Source organism: Mus musculus, chromosome 19, assembly GCF_000001635.26.
Source record: "Mus musculus strain C57BL/6J chromosome 19, GRCm38.p6 C57BL/6J".
NCBI lineage: Eukaryota > Metazoa > Chordata > Mammalia > Rodentia > Muridae > Mus > Mus musculus.
The window spans coordinates 32,591,277-32,610,164 of NC_000085.6; the positions used below are offsets into that span (position 1 = coordinate 32,591,277).

Consider the following 18,888-nt stretch of genomic DNA (forward strand, 5'->3'; position numbering starts at 1 on the left):
AAATAGCTCAGCAGTTAAAGCTTAGGGAGCTCAGAGCAGATCTTCCAAAGACCCAAGAAAATAATGGGTGGGCGTGGTGGTCCACCTGTACTTCCAATCTGGTGTGCAGGGATGGATTTCCCAAACATGCTAGCTATCAAGACTAGCTGGATTGGTGAGTTCTAAGACTGGTTGAATGTTCAACATCCTTAATCATCAGAGAAATGCAAATCAAAACAACCCTGAGATTCCACCTCACACCAGTCAGAATGGATAAGATAAAAAATTCAGGTGACAGCAGATGCTGGCGAGGATGTGGAGAAAGAGTAACACTCCTCCATTGTTGGTGGGATTGCAAGCTTGTACAACCACTCTGGAAATCAGTCTGGCGGTTCCTCAGAAAATTGGACATAGTACTACCGGAGGATCCCGCAATACCTCTCCTGGGCATATATCCAGAAGATGTCCCAACGGGTAAGAAGGACACATGCTCCACTATGTTCATAGCAGCCTTATTTATAATAGCCAGAAGCTGGAAAGAACCCAGATGCCCCTCAACAGAGGAATGGATACAAAAAATGTGGTACATTTACACAATGGAGTACTACTCAGCTATTAAAAAGAATGAATTTATGAAATTCCTAGGCAAATGGTTGGACCTGGAGGGCATCATCCTGAGTGAGGTAACACAATCACAAAAGAACTCAAATGATATGTACTCACTGATAAGTGGATATTAGCCCAGAAACTTAGTATAGCGAGATATAAGGTACAATTTGCAAAACACATGAAATTGAAGAAGAACGAAGACCAAAGTGTGGACACTTTGCCCCTTCTTAGAATTGGAAACAATCACCCATGGAAGGAGTTACAGAGACAAAGTTTGGAGCTGAGACAAAAGGATGGACCATCTAGAGACTGCCATATCCAGGGATCCATCCCATAATTAGCCTCCAAACAATGACACCATTGCATACACTAGCAAGTGTTTGATGCAAGGACCGTGATATAGCTTTCTCTTGTGAGACTAGGCCGGAGCCTAGCAAACACAGAAGTGGATGCTCACAGTCAACTATTGGATGGATCATAGGGCCCCCAATGGAGGAGCTAGAGAAAGTATCTAAGGAGCTAAAGAGATCTGCAACCCTGTAGGTGCAACATTATGAACTAACCAGTACCCAGGAGCTCTTGTCTCTAGCTGCATATGTATCAAAAGATGGCCTAGTCAGCCATCACTGGAAAGAGAGGCCCATTGGACAGGCAAACTTTATATGCCCCAGTACAGGGGAACACCAGGGCCAAAAAATGGGAATGGGTGGGTAGGGGCGTGGGGGTGGGAGGGTGTGGGGGACTTTTGGGATAGCATTGGAAATGTAATTGAGGAAAATACGTAATAAAAAAAAAGAGAAAACCTAATATAAAGAATAATATAAACGAACAATTGTGGAGGACCCTTCACATCAACTTGAGCCTCCATGTGCATGTGTGCACACATGCAAACATGTATATACACCATATGTACATATCATGAGAGGAAGAAAAAATATTTCCTTGGAGATACACACACACACACACACATTTCCTTCACTCACTAGACTTTGGATACCTTAGGATAGTTAATTCTGATCCCCAGACCTGGCAACCATCCCACCATTCCAGTGAAGACCAGCCACACAGCTAACACACTCCGATGAGCATGAAGAGAAAACACACACACACACACACACATTCATGTTGCTGTCTGATTAGAACAGCATGTGCTCCCGCCCAGCCTTCTCTCTTCTCCTGTCCTGTCTTCTAAAATCAGCAGCAGCGATCTTGGTGATCTGCTGAACATACCATATGATTTCACGCGCGCGTCTCTCTGCCTTTAATTTTCAAACATTTCATACCACCCACTTCGGAGAAGAGAGAACTCGTAAAGCTCTACGAGATCTTAAAGTTCCAGGTCGTGCTTAATCCTCCTCAAGGAAACTTTGACAACCAGTTCCCACTGTCCTTTGTGCTTCTGCAGAATTAGCTGTAAGTCAGACAACAGACAGATAGAGCATGAAGGTACACTGCTATCTCTTGAAGGACACAAGGTGGTTGCTGCCTCTTAGGCCGATTTTTAAATGTTTTTAATTTTTAAAACTATCTTTTAGAGCATGAAGGTACACTGCTATCTTTTGAAGGACAAAAGGTGGTTGCTGCCTCTTAGGCCGATTTTTAAATGTTTTTAATTTTTAAAACTATCTTTTATTTGTATTAGCTTACTTACATATGGAGTGACGTGGGGACACTGCCCCATGAGATGGGAGGAGGTCATGGATTCCCTGGAGCTGGAGTCACAGGAGATCACCTGACATGGGCACTGGGAACTAAAGGCCACCCTTCTTGAACAGCAGCAAGCACTCTTAGGTGCAGATTCACCTTTCCGGGTCCAAATGCTCTTAATTATAAGCTCCAGTTTACAAGACTCCAAGCCGGAAATTATTATACATATCTAATGGGGGTTGGTCTGTAAATTCCCATCAGAAGACCCCATACCATGATAGAAGCCCATAGCCCTGCATCAAAATATTTTGGACACGTATATGCTTTAAGTCAAAGTAAAACAATTAAGGCATGCCTTTATCTTTTTTTTTTTTCCTGGTTCCAAACATGCAGTAGTTGAAATGACCAGATTAAAGAGGATCTATTTCTCGCCTTGCCGTTGCCTGTATCTGGGAAGCCTGTTCAGAAACTACAGGGCAGGACTTCTCAATGAATGGAATGCTACATATGTAAGGAGTTTCAACAATTCAGTTTTTTTTTTTCTTCAAACACTTACGAATTACAACCACTAGGGGGCAAGGCAGTTGAATTCCTTAGTCCTGACCATGCATGGGTGGTACCTCCTTGCTAGGTCCTTGATTAAAATGTGTTGAGCACTCCTAAAATATGTTGGGGAACCTGTGACATAAACACTCACCGACGCTGGGTTTCCCCTGATGGTTTCAATAAGTTGGCTGATTCCAACTTCTCTAAACAATGAAAAGCTCAACCTTTTTAGGTTTACTCAAGCCTCACCAACTTCTAGAAGGAGAAGAAAGTGGGCAAAGTTGGGCCCTCATGTGAATGTTATGGGTGGCATGGAGGATTGTAAATCAGTACCGCATGGTTCATGCTAATGAACACAGTCTTGGGGAGACGTTAGCACGGGAGCTGTGAGAAACACGATCATCTCTGTGATCAGGCTGTCCTTAAACGTTTAGTTCCTCGAAAAACAAAAAAACAAAAACAAAAAGTTTGGTTCCTGGTTTACTTCACTTTGCCATCTTCCCATGCAGAAGGGACATTAGTAAGTTACTCTTCAGATGTAAAGAAAATTGAGCGTCTTTTAGAAGTAAATTCGGTGTGGAAGATTCATCCCATGCCTAAACTTCTCCGGCGCTTTCACAGAAGGGGGGGAGGGGGTGGCTGAAGAAGCAGACCTTTAAGGTCTTCTCGGGTCCTTTGAGGGCACTGCTCTACAGGTCCATTTTGTCCTCAGACAGGAAGACAGGGTACAGGAAAACCAGTGACTGCTCCCAAAGGTGCTGGCCGACAAAGCTTCTCTCCCTGGCTTACTCATCCCTGATACCTGGGTCTTTCCAGAGAGTGGCATCCTATAAAACCTAAAAGCCATAATCCTCTTTAACTGGTATGGTTTCCTCCTCTGGGCCCACCCCAATGGCAGAAGTGCTGCTGTAGAGAAATGTTTGAGATAAATGGCAACGCTTTCCGCTCTCCCATTGCCCATCCTCTGGGTCTGGCCCAGCCAACTTGACTTTTTGGTGGCATGTCCTCTGATCCGCCTGTGATGTTATTTGTGGGCCGGAAAGGACCACGACCACAATGTCAGGTGCTTGGGACAGTTAATTGAAAAACTTAAGGTTTTCCTCCTTCTTGCTGTAATGATGTTGAGGGTTGGTGTTACAGTTTGCACTAACAAGCCAGGTTTGAATCCCCCTCACTTGGAATATAATCTGGTGAAGCCCCAAATATCTCGATGGCCTCATTTGCCAAATGAGAGAGAGAAAACAAAACAAAACAACAACAACAAAAAACTTGATGCCTGAAGCCAGACCACGATGGTAGCACGCGAGGAATAAAGCAGGGTTCGCTGGGATGCAGAGTAAATATCCCTAAAGGTTCAAGTACAGCCTGGGCTCTGGTGCTCTGAGGTCCACATCAGCAAGCCCGATGGTCTCAAATGCGCTCTCCCTTAACTCGGTACACTCTAGGGTCCGAGAGATTCTTGTCGGATGTGAAATGTGGTGAGAGATAAGGGGTGCTCCTGCGGCCGAGGGCAGAACGTGTGTCAGTCAGGCTCGTCCTGGACCTGAGCTGGCGGAGCGCCGGCGGGGAACCCCGCCCTGGCGGCTGCCGGGTCCCCGGGGCTGGGCGCTGCTGGCGGAGCCGACGGGGCGGAGAGGAGCGCGGCGGGAGGAGGAGTAGGAGAAGGGGGCCGGTCAAGGGAAGTGCGACGTGTCTGAGGAGCCTTTTTATACCTCCTTCCCTGGAGCCCGGCAGCCACCGCCGCCATCCACGTCTCTGCGCCCTGGACCCGGGCTCTGTCACAACCGCAGCATGTCGGGGGTCAAGAAGCAGAAGACGGTAGGCTGCCAGCCACCCGCCTGGTCCTCCCCTCCTACCCTCCCTCCCTGCCGACCCGCACTGGGTCCCGCCCTCCCCGGGAGGCTCCCGCGCGGGACTCGGAGCCGAGAGGGAAGACACGGGTGTCCCGGGACCTGCAGGGACGTGGAACTAAGTCTGCGTCCCCGTCTCTGGGCCACCCTCGGAGAGCCTCTCGCTGTACGGTGCCACTGGGAACCTCCGATCCTTAGGGGTCCTGCCCGCCTGAGCCTTCTCGAGTTTGCGAAGGACCCGATAGGAAAGTCCCTTCTCCCTCCAGTCTTCCTTCCCACTGCCCGCCCTGTCCCAGAACCTCCGCGCGCACAGAGTGGGTGGTGGGCTGAGCTGACTGCTTCTGCCAGTGGTGTTTCTGTCGCTGGCCACACGTCAGCGACAGCCACCGGGGTTCTTCAAACCTTGGGACCTTTCTTGGAGTGGACTTTAATGATTTTCATAGAACTGCAAGGAAATTTCATTCCCATACCGGTAGATTTTGACCTGTAGCTTGGTTCTCTCCCTATTGGCATGGGGTGAGGGTGAAGGGGCGGTGGGGGGTGGGAGGGAGTGGCATCACTTAATAAGTGGAGAGTTTAAAGAGGCAATCTCCTTTTAATGGGAAAGATGAGGGTATATTAAAGTATCTTTCCTCATAACAACCCTGGCTCTTACAAAATTTATATTCTTAAAAATGCCCACTATATTCCAAGAAAAGTGGCAGAAAATGAGTAATAATCATAGACACTGAGTCAGGAGGAGCCTTTCAGAGAACATTTGGGTCCCCTCAGATGTGGTCTACAAGCCATAATTAAAATCCCACCCAGCTAACCGGCTACAGAACACTGGCCTCTAACCACCACAGTGCATGCCTCAAAGGATTGTGGGGGGTGAGTAAATGGGCAGTCCTCTCAAATAATTAAACATCGACTTGGAACATAGTAGGTGTTCTATAAATGGTTATTATTCCTATATGCTACTCATTAGTGTACTTTCAAGCATATCATGTTGGTGAGGGATGAAGAAGAAGCCGAAAGCGAGGGAAAGCGGGGGAGTCATGCAGGGAACTGGAGATGTGACGATCGGAAAATATGGGTCATCTGCGTCTTTGGTGGGAGCATCACACTGGACCAGCGGGAGAGTCCAGGAAGAAGGTGGCATCACTATGGGGTGGGACAGCAGTTGGAATCTAGCTGCCGCTGACAGGGTGATTTCAAAGTAGAGGGAATCTCAGTGGTGTCTGGTGAGTTTTATGGACTATCACCTGCATTCCGATTCCTTATGATCAAGTTCTGTGAGTGCTGTTTCCTGCTGGAACATCATCTTTTAATTTTAGTCCCACCTCCTCACTTGCATCAAGAACTTCCAGTTCCGTGAATTATCAGTCATCAAGTGGAGTCTCTCTCCTTCTCCTGCCTCCAGTTAGAAAGGGCCAGCAGAAGTACAGGGCTGAGGGCAGGGTCTTAAAGGTCCCTACTGGGAGGCTGCACCAACACCAGTGAGGAGTATGATCACCAGAGTTTGGATTTTGTGTTTACACACTTGGAAATTTTTAATTTTTTTTCTGTTATTGTTGTTGTTGCCTTCCTCCTCCTCTTCTTCCTCCTCTTCCTCTTCCTCCTCTTCTTCCTCCTCTTCTTCTTTCTCCTTTCTCCTCCCCCTCCCCCTTCCTTCTTTTTCTGGGGCAGTGATCAACTAATACCCTACAAAGCTAACCGAAAGCAGAACTTCCAAACATTTCCTTAGCCTAAAAATTATTTTCCAACAACCATCCCAAGCTCCCAAAGGGCTAAGGACTGGCTGTTAGTTCTCTAACAGAGTGGCTTTGGATGCATGCAACATCTCTCAGACTGTCAGTACTAACTCAAACTGGGCTTTGACACTTACAGAACAGAGCACACCTCACCACACATGTGGCCTCTGGACTCATCAGTTACTTAAGAAGTGTGTCTTAACCAACCTGTACACACACACACACACACACACACACACACACACACACACACACACCCCAGAGCTCCCAGAGACTAAACCACTAGCCAAAGAGTAAACATGGAGGGACCTATGGCTCCAGCTGCATATGTAGCAGAGGATGGCCTAGTCAGTCATCAATGGGAGGAGAGGCCCTTGGTCCTGTGAAGGCTCAATGCCCCAATGTAGGGGAATGCCAGAACCAGGAAGCAGGAGTGGGTTGGTTAGTGAGCACGGGGAGGGGAGATAGGATAGGGGGTTTTCAGGGGGGAAACCAGAAAAGGGATAACATTTTAAATGTAAATAAAGAAAATATCTAATTAAAAAAAGAAAGTGAGTCTTGCCCATCTCAGAAGGCAGCCTAGGTAAGGGCTTTCTTCACAGGCTTGAAGAGACTGACTGTTGCTATGTTGCTATGCTGCTCTCTGCCTGGTTAACTCACCTAGCAGTCACTGCTTCAGATGCTGTGGGCCCCCTTCTGTGCCCAGTGGTGGTGAGTGTGAAACCCAGGCTAGAAGACAGGGGCTGACGACCCAAATAGTGACTTAACAAATTGTTGTCAACAACAATTTTTTTCTCTCTCTCTCAAGGTTTTGCCTATTGACTGGGTGAATACAGCCTTTCACATCACACCATTCTAGGACCAGTAAATCATAAAGTCTAAATGAAAGACTGCACCAGAATGATTCATCAGCTCTAGCGGGGGAAAGAACGTTCTTTTAATAGAGAGAGGTAGCACACACTTCTGTTAGCCATCTTTGCCATGGAGACCAAAGAAACAGCTGCTGGTCACATCTCTCTTCAACCCCTGACTTCACTCTCGTCCTGGCTCACCTGCAGCCTCATCCCCTGTATACACAGATACCTAGAAAAAGAAAGGCAGGCTGTCTGAGAGGCCAGCAAAGAAGGGAAGGCCAAGTCAGGGCTTCTTTCCCTGCGCTATTTCCTGGGTTAGCATTTTGAAGACCCACAGATTATGTCCTGGTGTTCTGGAGACAGCCCAACTTAAAAGCTATGACTGAGATAGATCAATCATTTCTGAAGGATGAAGTAAGTCGGTGTTGGGGATGCGTGGGAGGGGTCCTGAAGCTCCGAAGGCTCCCTGTGGCTACAGCAATGTTCTACATTTTCATTAGTCCAAAAATTCTGCCCAGTGGTACTTCACTTTCTTGGAAGAAGTTGTCTTTTAAACCACTGCCTAAGTCAAGACATGAATTAGTGGATGTAGCATCTCTAATGGTGGGGGAAAGCCAGCCCATGCTAGAGCTGTGCACTCAAATGCAGGGCTTCCCTCTCTTAGCCCACCGCACCTTTCACCTTGGAAAGTAACTGAACCTCATCCAGGTGAAAGGAAGTGCTGGTCGAGCACAATTTAACTTCAGGTCCATTGAGCAGGTAAAACGAATTCTCACGCTCTTCTGCACCTGCCTCAGGAAGTATCCTTCTCGCTTACTGTCTTCTCATGTGTAAAATGGGATAAGCGTGACTTAATCATCGTTAACATTTGAGACTCCCTCTTATTGTGTAGTCCAGGCTGGTCTCAAGCTCACAGTCTTCTTGCCTCTGCTTCCTGAATACTGGAATTACAGGCTCAAGCCACCTCCGTGGTTGACTCTGATTTTTATTATGATTACACCGTACTGTTGTGTTTGGCATAAGTAAGAAGAAAGCATGGGTTCCCGGGGGGTGGGGGTGTGTGGAGTAAATGGCAATTGACAGAATGTTTAATAAGAGAAAACAAACACAGAATTGTGGAAGCGACAGTTTGAATATTCACCAGGAAAGCATGAGTAGAAGATATGGGTTAATAATTAGTACAAACACACTTCAGTATCCTGAATGGTGTAGTGCTGATATTTCTGCTAGCACTGTGGTGAACGCAGGCTGTCCCTGAGTAACCAAATATTGGTCTAACTTTCCTCCACCCTTCCTATGCCTTTGACTCTTTCCAGATGAACCTTAAAAATCAATGTTTTCCAGTTCATGCTATGATCCCCAGTAACAGGCCTTCACAAAGGTAGAGATATTTACCCTTCAGGTAACATCCTTAAGTACGAACCAGCTTTGTCTTTCATCACCTTCCTGCTAATATGCATGGCTCTATGGTTTTCTTCAGGAGTGATTAGGCTTAGCTCAGCCAGGGAACCTTCCGGGAATAAGATTCAGAGGAAGGAACCAGCAATATCAACTTTAGTCCTAAGAGACTTCTGTTTATTTCAAAATCTGCCACTAAATGGTGATGGGTATTCATTAGGCTTTGTGTTTGGAAATCTTGGGAGAACTCAGAAAATAAAGGAAAATTAAGCTCCAATCCGATGGCAGGTCAGCAGACTTTTACTGTGACACCGCGACAGCATATGTGCTCAGCACATGCAACACTGCCCAGCACAGAGCAAGTGCCTAAGACGTGTAAAATGAATGACTGAATTCAGAATTACAAGAACTCAAAAACGTGTGGTTTTAATAGATTCCATACTTGACACTTTTTGTTCTTATATGTGTGTTTGCTTATTTTTGATCAGGGATTTCTCATTACTGCCTCCTAAGAAATAGTTACAGCTATGTTGCGACTGAGTGGCCTTTTTCAGGAAGGACTCACTTTTGGGTCTGGTTGCACTCCTCGTCTGGCCTCATTAAGCCATAACCTCATTGGTTTTTATTTTTTTTTAAATACCACCCAAGTGGTATGAATTTGAGTTTAAACCTAAGACCCTCCTTGTGGATACACTGTTTAAAACAGTTCCATCCACCCTAACTCACCTTCATACACCACAGTTACTGTCCTCAGAGGGCTAGAAGGTGGGCTTGCTCTGGCCCACCTTAGTTTTCAGGACATAGCTACTAGAAGGCCTGGGTACCAAGAGAAAAAGGGTCTTGTGTGTGCCCTATGCTTTGATTTCCCTTCTACTAATGAGGCTGCTGCAATCAGTTCAAATATATTCCTGTCGGCACACATGCCCCATAAGGATAAATGTGCCCCCCCCCACTTGCTCTTTGAGGTCCCACTTTGTTCTAGATTTCAGCCTGGTATTTTCTTTCCATATCAAACATTTTAAGTGATTATCAGGGAAGGCCAAGACATCACTGCAGGAGACATGGGCCCCTTGTCTTTTCTCAATTCCTATTAGCACTAACATGCCAAGTCCTACCTGTATCTTACCATGCCTGTCCGTCTTAAAAGAAACAAACAAAATGTTGCATTTTTATTTCTGTGTATATGTGTTGTTTCTGTGTGAATATATGCCACACGTATGTGCAGTGCAGAGGAGGGTGTCAGAGGCCCTGGAACTGGTGTTACAGGCAGTTGTGAGCTGCACACTGTAAGTGTTGGGAAGCAAACCCCTCAGTAAGAGCCGCATTGTGCTCTTAACCAATGAGCCATCTCCCCAGCAGCCCTGAGTCATTTTTAAAGGGGGCATAGTCCATGAACAAGAGAACTTGAATCAGATGAGTCATCAGAAATAGGAAATTAAATTCTCTTTCCTCTACAATGATGGGGGGGGGGCTGTTCACATGGCCTTAATCCTTACAGCTGCGCTTTCCCCATGTACCCTCTGGCTGTCATCAGAGAGTGGTCCCTACAGGTTCAACAATGCTCCTCCCTGACCCTGTAACGTGATTGCATTGTTCTAGTGTAGCCCTGGGACTCTGGGGAAAACAGGTGGAGCTGGATAAGTTCCTTGACCTTTCCACACTGTGCTCAGGAGTGTGGGTGGCAGTTCCTGCTCCACTGTGGCCTTGCTGGGACTTTGAGGCGTCCTGGAAATGCTGGGGTTCACCTAGGACTCTTCCCTCTGAGATCATAAACACAACTCCCTTGCCCCTCATCCCGTAGCTTGATGGAGAGCATCCCAACTACACCCCTTCCCTGGTTCACCCTGGCCTCTAAGCTCCTCTTGTCTCCCTCCTAATAAAGATTAAACAAAACCTTCCCAGAAGGCAGACTGGTTTGTCACAGGCATAGGATTAGTGACAAATCGGTTCTTCTTTGATGTCCCTGCTTTGTAATAATTATTTTCCCCCAAGGTAGGATAAATAGGTAGCCAATATAAAAGTTTCTTCTCTCTCTCTCTTCATCTCCCTGACGGTACCTGGTGGGAGAAGTATGCTTTGTTTCGCTGTGGCAACTTTTCCTGCGCTTGTGAATTTACTTGCTGAACAATGGTCAGTATTGTGAAAGTGACTACAGTTTAAACATAGCAAACTCAATCTGTCTAGTACAAATATTAATGTTGGTAATAAAAATATATAAGCCTGTGGTCTGCTGTAAAATGTTCCTAAAACAATTATCTCAATGTACTCTGTAAAACTCTGCTCTGTGCATAAGGTTCATTTCTATGCTGGATTAACATTAGCTTTAACTAACTAGTTAATAGATCTGCTTTACATATTTCATTATTAAAATTTGGCACTTTCAATCCCAGCACTCGGGAGGCAGATCTCTGTGAGCTCCAGCCTAGCCAGATCTACATAGAAAAACCCTGTCTCAAAAAAAAAACCAAAATGTTTTTGTCAACTAAGCAACTACATTGAGCATAGTAACATGACAATTACTTTCTTTAACCTGGATCTAGTAGATTCTTTTTTAATTATTTCCAGACTTACTGATTTTAAACATGATTTTGCACACACACACACACACACACACCACCACCACCACCACCACCACCACCACCATCACCCCCGCCTTATTTACACTCTGCTTCAATCACGGTCAATATATGGACAATTTATACCTTCCCAGTTTCCAAAAGGACTAGCAACTTACAGCCTTAGTGATGGGGCTGGAGGGGAAGAGGCCAAGCTAGGAGTATGCGCCTCTTTTTAAGAGGACCCAAGTTCAGTTTCCAGCACCCATATCAAGTGGCTCCCTCCAGCTCCATGATAATACGCAGTGCTTTCTTCTGCTCCGTGGACAACCATGCTCACATGACACATGCATGTCAAATCAAAAAAAATTTTTTTTATAAAGAGAAAAAGACATTGGTGGTTTCCTTCATTTTCATATTTTACCTAGCATTTAAAATCCTGAACAGGCTTTTACGTTCCTTGTTGGAGATTCCTTGCTGGGTATGTGGCCCCTCCTCACCTCCCAAGGTCTTTTTGCTGTCACTTTGAAGTTCCTGTCAAGGTTCTCATTTATATATTTGTCTGTCGGCTATGCAAACACGAACTGAATGAAAGCCAGGAACCCTGTTTGCCACAGTTGCATCTACTGAAGCCCTGTCTTCCTTACTTATAGATTTTAGTCCATTCAAATGGTCTAAGTCTAGTTTAAACCCAGCATTTAGTTTTTTCTAAATGATGCGCCTGTACCCTACCCACCTACAACCTTTATGTTGTTAAGCCTTCTGTCCCATAAGTCTTGCTGTGGCCTTGAACCAAAAGCAATAAAATTTCCAACTGACTCTCCTTATATACTTAACCCTTTTTCCTACGAAGTAAACTCTTACACATGTGATACTGAGGATTGAATCCAGTGCTTCGTGCAGGCTAAGAAAACAGAAACTCTCCTATTGGTTGATCTCACCAACTGTCTTTTCTCACTTTTTGAGTGAGAGTCTTGCTAATCTGTTAGGCTGTCCTTCTAAAAAAAAAAAAACAAACTTAAGTTATCTATACTCTAAAAGTGTGTGTGTGTGTGTGTGTGTGTGTGTGTGTGTGCGTGTGCTTTCAAAGAACAGTAACATTGCAGAAAATGAAGAGCCTACCTCTCTAATGCCTTGTATGTATTACAACAGAGTTGATGCATAGCAACTGAAAGTTTTGTTCAGCCCAGGAGCCAGCCTCCTGGTTGGTAACTTGGCAACACCACTGTTAAACTGTATGCTGATGACACAGCATATACCTTGCACTTGTCTCTTATCATATGTCCTTTGGAAAAGGCCCTACCTTTCCCCTGCTACTTTGTCTTGACTTCTAGTCACCAAGAAATGTTTTCCATAAATAAGATAAATATTCCCTCCTAGTTAATCAGTGAGTGAGTCACAGCACACTCTCATCTCAAGGTTAGCACTGTAGTCTAATATTCTGCAGATAGAAATACTTACCAAAGAGCGGTATTTGAAAGGTGTCATTTGGCAATTCCGAAGTATTCTAGCCAATTAAACCCTCTCAAGCAATAAATGGCTTTTACTTTATTTATTAACCAAAAGAGAGATATTAGAGCTAGTGGTGAAATTCAGTTGCTGGAGTGTTTACCAAGCATTTGCAAGCCCCGGGTTAGACCCTAGTGGATGCTGCATAAACTGGGTTTGGTGCTTAGACGCTTGCAATCACAGCTCTAAGGTGATGCGGGGCAGGCAAGTTCAAGGTCAACCCTCAGCTACCAGGTGAGGTCAGCCTGGGATACAGGGATCCTGTCAGAGAGGGAAGAAGGGGGTGAGGGCAGAGGGTGCCAGAGAATTGCCTCATGGGCAGTGCAGATCAACTCATACTGGGCAAAAGCTGGACCGTGTTCAGTTACCCACGAAAGCCTCCGTTCCCTCTTTATCTGTTAATCCATCCGACGGTGGTGTTTCTCAAGATGGAGAAGCGTCAGGAAGTTGATTTCAGTGGTCACAAGGCCCCAGGGTAAATCTGCTTAGCTCACCGAGTCCCCAGAGAACATTTTCCCCCTCATTTACTTCACTAATTACAGCTCTCAGCCCATTGGGTCCCTATTACCACAGTGTTTTGAGCAGTTACTCAAAAAAAAAAAAAAAAATAAGGAAAAAAAATCATATTCACCCCTTGGTTTAAATGAGCCAGGCAAATAAAACCCAGATAAGTCAAACCCTCACCTGGCCCCAATTCTGGGTCATCCTACACAGGAGCCCATTAAGTCCTTCCCAGGTCATCACGGAGTGTGTGCACAACAGTCTGCAGGGAGCTTACTCAGCTGAGGTGAGTCTTTAGAGAGGCACTCACAGAAGCAGCAGAGAGCTTGCTAGCTCTCCACAGTTAAGCTGTTGATTTCACAGAGGGAGCAAGGCTTATTGCCAAGTGGCAAACCCAGTTGGCTCAGGTAACTCCTGATATATTACCACCTCATTTGTACAATATTTTGGCAGCCGTCTATCTGTAATATCTCAAGACAATAATAATGAATTCAAATTAGAGGCATTCCTCAGCACTTTTTTTTTTAAAGAGTAAGTGGCATAAGTGAGTGGTTAGATTCTGTTCCCACTATCAGACACATCCTTCCGCAGGATGACAGCAGTGAATATATTTTCCTCACGTGGGCAGTAGTTTGTATGGCTTAGCCTAGCTACCTTGCCAGTGTTAGTGAATTTACACAGACTGGTTTGTTTCCATGGGAGCTGGCAATATGTGACCCAAGTTGTAAGCGTAATTTGTATACGGTAAAAGAAAACTAGAAACTAGATCACCAATAGATTTTTTTGATTTTTTTTTTCAAAGAAATTGACCCAACTAGAATGTGAGGCTTAAGCATGTGAGCCACCAGATCTCTTTCCATTTCATTGTAAATCAATAAAGAGTGAGTAGAACCCAGGGGTTTATAAAAGGCCTCTCATGTCATGTTTGGAAGAAAAATTGGGGAGGCAGAGATCCATTTTCTTCTAGCATTTTCCCATTCCTAGAAGCCTGCTGTGAAAGAGCACAGAGTCCATGTTTGTTGTACAGGAGGACAATGGCTGGGTCTATTGCATGGAGGAAAAGTGGAGTTGTCACTTGGGAAGAGCTGCACTATTTAAACTAAAAGGAGAATGATCACTGAGTAACCAGCGGCTCTCTCTTCCCATGACTTCACAGTGGAAATGTGGCCACACACACACACACAAAGACACACACACACACACCAAGACACACATGCACATACACACAGAGAAACACACAGACACACACACATGCACACACACACACATGCACATACATGGACACACAGAGACACACACACACATGCACATACAGAGAGAGAGACACGCAGACAAACACACACACAAACGCACACACACACATGCACACACGCACATGCACATACATGGACACACACAGACACACACACAGACACACACACAGACACACAGAGAGAGACACACAGACACACACACAACTGTATGTATTCTTACATACTTTCCTCGGTGTTGAAATAAAGTGTTGTGAACATCCCTGGTATGATTAATTCTCCTTGAGCACATAAACTCCCTGAGGATTCAGAAGGGTACACTGTAACTCTCATGGGGTTCAGTAAATAGAAAAAGGGAATAGATTTATACAGGACCTTTCAAGAAATTGCCCAGCTCTTCCTCCAGGTACTCTGTGAAGGAGTTGGCTTCGCAGCTCATTTGCCCTGTTTTCAACCAGCCCACCCACTCCCAGTTAATAGGATAGATATAAAAGATATAACTGTGAGAAAGGAGACGATTTGGCTATTAAAACACACGTTTGTAGCTGCAGATTAGTGATGTGAAGAAATTTAAAAGATGGAGTCACACTGAAAATTATTTTCCTTGAGGGCTATTTAGCAAGTTGTAGAAACCTTAGAAGATGTGGATTTTAGCAAATGTTATTAATAGGCAATCAATATTAGTGTGGATAAGGCCCTGTGGCTAGGTTTAGTAACAGTAGTCCTTGACTCAAACCCAACATTGCACCTTAGTAGTACAAGGCCTTATTGTTCTTGTGAATGAATGCTCATACTCAAGAGAAAGTGTCCTTAGAAATAACTACTGCAACTTACATGAAACTCTAGACCTGGCCTTGTTCATTATGTAAGTGCTTCACAGTTGAGCATTCATGAGTTACAAGATTCCAGGGGCCAACAAGCTCTGAGCCTGTTCTGGGATGTGCGAGAGGTTACACTGGCATTTCCCTGGCTCCGCAGAGAATTTTAATCTGGCGTGGTTCAAGGAGCCCATGTCATATACACAGCCTGATTCTCAGACCTGATTGAAAAATCAAACCAAACCAAAAACCTTAAGAAAATATACAGAGGTAACCCAGCACAGCCTACAGTGGGACACCAGCAGGGTGAGCTGGGGGGACAACCAGGATCCCTATTAAACTCCAAGTGTGTCAGGAAGCACAATTTGATGTGTGCACTGTATGTGACAGTGTAACTGTCCCCTTGAGTTAGAGCAGGGTCCCTCTGGGTGTTTGTGATTCCTCATTTCTTCACACTTGCCTAGGCTATATTCATGCAATTTACTAACTGTCCCAGCAACAGTAAAGAGCTCACTGTGAGCGTCTCCCGTCACAGATGAGGACACTGACATATAAAAAGATGAAGCAAATCGTCACCCAATAGATCATGGACGAAACGCCAAGCCTTCACTTCCTCTCAGAGCAGAGAGAGAAGCTACAGCTAATCTGAACAACATTCAGAAGGAAGGGTTCTACAAGTTCATTGTGAACTGGACCATGAAATGCCCTCATTTTCTTGGAAGGCCTAGGTTTACAAATTGTTATAAACACGTGATTGATTCGACTCCCCCAGTTACACATATTTTTATAACGATCAAATCCAGTCCCTTGCTTCTTTCAGTAACCTAAGTAAGAGAAGGTGTAAGGGAAAGTTGAAAAGGGGGGATTTCCTACACAATTCATGGTATATGAAACATGTAAGAAATTCACATTTCAGAGCCCATAAATAAACCTCATCAGAGCACGGGATGCTCACGTGACAATAACCACAGCTAGTCTCCCAACAGTTTGTCACAGAATTCCTGATCTCTACAAAGCTGGTGTATGCTTTTGGAGCCCTTAAGAAAAGTTTGCCATTTCCTGCTGTGGGCTCTTGGGGTGTTCTGGGTTCAGTTCTGATGTGAGACCCACAGGCCATTAGCTCTCAGCTAGAGGCATCTGCATTTGGAGAGCTGAGAGCTGACCTGTGTTTCACCAGTGTGCTGAATGGCTTGCTATTTTGCTATTGGTTTTTGTTTTTGTTTTTGTTTTTGTTTTAATAATATATACTGTTTTAATTTTTTTGTGAAACGTTTTCCTGTTTCTTACTAAAATTGCTAAGCTTCATCATTTACAACATTCCCTTTGCAAAGATCTGTGGAATTCTTTTTTCTTTTTAAGTACATTTATATTTAATTTGGGGGGAGGAGTGTGCAGTGCTTTGCCATGGGTGGAGGTCAGAAGACAACTTGTGGGAGTTAGTTCATGCCTTCCTCTGTGTATCCTGGGACTTGAACTCATTAGGCTTGGTAGCAAACACCTTTGCCCACCGAACCACTTGACAAATGCACTTTATAAATCAGTCTTTCTATAAAGATCCATAGGAGAAGTTTCTGCCTTAATGCAGAGGTTCATATTTTCCTGAATTCTGTGACTATTCAGGTTTTCGATTTTAGACGAATGCCCAACTGCTGCCCAGAACTGAAGGTGCGACTTACTTCATGTTTTGTGTTAGTGAGCTTTAATCTTCATTTTTATGTTTCTGGCTTACTTTCTCTTTTCTTTTCTCTTCTAATTTATGAACTTTCATCGTACATTTTAAGGGAACTATGCAGAACACTAAAAGTATGCAAAAATGAATTATAAATACATTTGAATCTTAATTCAAATAATAAATGTATTTGAATCTTCGAGGCAGAGCTTCGCCAAGGCTTCCATTGCTGTCCTGTGTCTAAGAGCTCTTTGCTTTCTGTGTTTTATCTGGGCCTTCTGCAGGTACTGTATCCATCTGCAGGATCTGAGCCCAGTGGGTGAAGTTACTGAGCACTGAGGGTTTTCTGGCTGAGTCTTAGGGGCCTTTCAAGAGGGCTCGTGACACAGGTCAGAGGTTCCTCACTAGGCTCCAGAGAGTTCAAAGTTGCAAACATAAAAGGGGACAACAGATTTTATACCTATAATGGAAATTTAGCCCATCACAAGCAGAGACAGCAAACTATAACAGTGTTACTAGTATTTATAACCATGTTGCCAATAGAAACCATGGGTGTTTTCACATCACATCACATCACACACACACACACACACACACACACACACACACACACACACACACGGTTGCAGATACTACAGAGTATCTGAGCTCTTTATCACTACAGGGTAAAGTTTGTTGCTAAGCTCTCTATAGACAGCTAGGTCTTGTCAATTCATGATAGATAAATATATTTATTATTAGGACATACCTTAAATGCTTTGACAATTGTAATTCAGTTTTTGTTTGTTGCCATCCTTAGTGTTCTATGCACTTAGAAACACTTTTTCCTAAGAAGGGGGTCCTAGGCTGACAAAGATTTATATTTCTTTGCTATGTATTTCATTGAGGCAAGGTCTTATTATCTTCCATCCTAGCTTCAAACTAATCAGACTTTCCTGCCTCGGCGCCCTCCCCTTCCAAATACTAGATTACACTACACACATATGCCATCATTCCCAACTCCCAAAGAGATCCCTGATTCAAAAAAAAAAAGAGTGAGAAATATTCATGCCAACATGTGGGCATGCACATACTTTATACATAGTTTCAGGGGTTCACAGAACTTCCTGACAAGGCCAGCCTCTGGGGACCACATTTTAACAACATTCGCTCTATTGATGGTAGGTCACATGAGAAAGAGTTTTATTTACTTTTTTAAAAATTACTTTATTTTACGTGTATGGATGCATTGACTGCAGAGCATGTCTATGTACCACATGAATGGTGGCAGAGGCCAGAAGAGGGCATTAGAGCCCCTGGGACTGGTGTTACAGATAGCTATGAGCCATCATGTGGGTGCTGGAAATCAAAACGGGGTCCTCTGGGAGAGCAGCCAGTGCTCTTAACCACTAGGCCATCTCTCCAGGCCCTCATTCACTTTTTAAGCCTTCATTCACATGATTCCCCTACAGGAACTGACTTGCTCCGCCCTCATAGTGTCGCTGCTGCTGGTGGCACTCAATTTAGGGTTACCCCTTTAATCCAGTCCCCTTGGCCTGTGTCCTGTGATGCTCAGTATTTTCCAATGAAAGCTAAACATCCATCCTTTCACGACTGGATTACAGTTTGTATTTAAAGTATTTCTGTTTTGGATTTTCCAATATGCTATGCATCTATTTCTTACCTTTGCAATTGGTAAGAGTTACAAACACTGGCACAGGTCAGTCACCTGATGCCTTTCATGTCTTTCTGTGCCTGTATTCATTCTGTCAAGTATATTTATTATTTATGTACAAAGAAGCCAAGGTTTATCTGGCAATATAATTGCACATGGTTATGTGTTGTAGACTTGAGATTAGAAATTCCATCTACCTGATGGGTTTTGCACTTCCTTCTATCTGTTCACTAAGCTGGTTATCTGATTGAGTCTCTTACTTTATTGAGACCTGGCTGAAAGCACAGAGATTAGTTCCGGTGTTTCTCAATTCTAC

The 18,888-nt window shown here is 44.4% G+C and overlaps 1 protein-coding gene across 2 annotated transcripts in view; it reads left to right on the plus strand.

Moving 5' to 3' along the window:
* Positions 1–4,392: 4,392 nt before the first annotated feature.
* The window catches only part of Papss2 (3'-phosphoadenosine 5'-phosphosulfate synthase 2), a 71,519-nt gene continuing 57,023 nt past the window's right edge, over positions 4,393–18,888 (plus strand). The window contains exon 1 of one of the 2 annotated variants that reach the window (XM_006527064.4): positions 4,393–4,599. In XM_006527064.4, coding sequence (XP_006527127.1) covers positions 4,573–4,599 — 27 coding nt within the window. In that variant the 5' untranslated portion in view covers positions 4,393–4,572. The remainder of the gene's footprint in view (positions 4,600–18,888) is intronic. The other variant, NM_001201470.1, reaches the window with a different exon arrangement.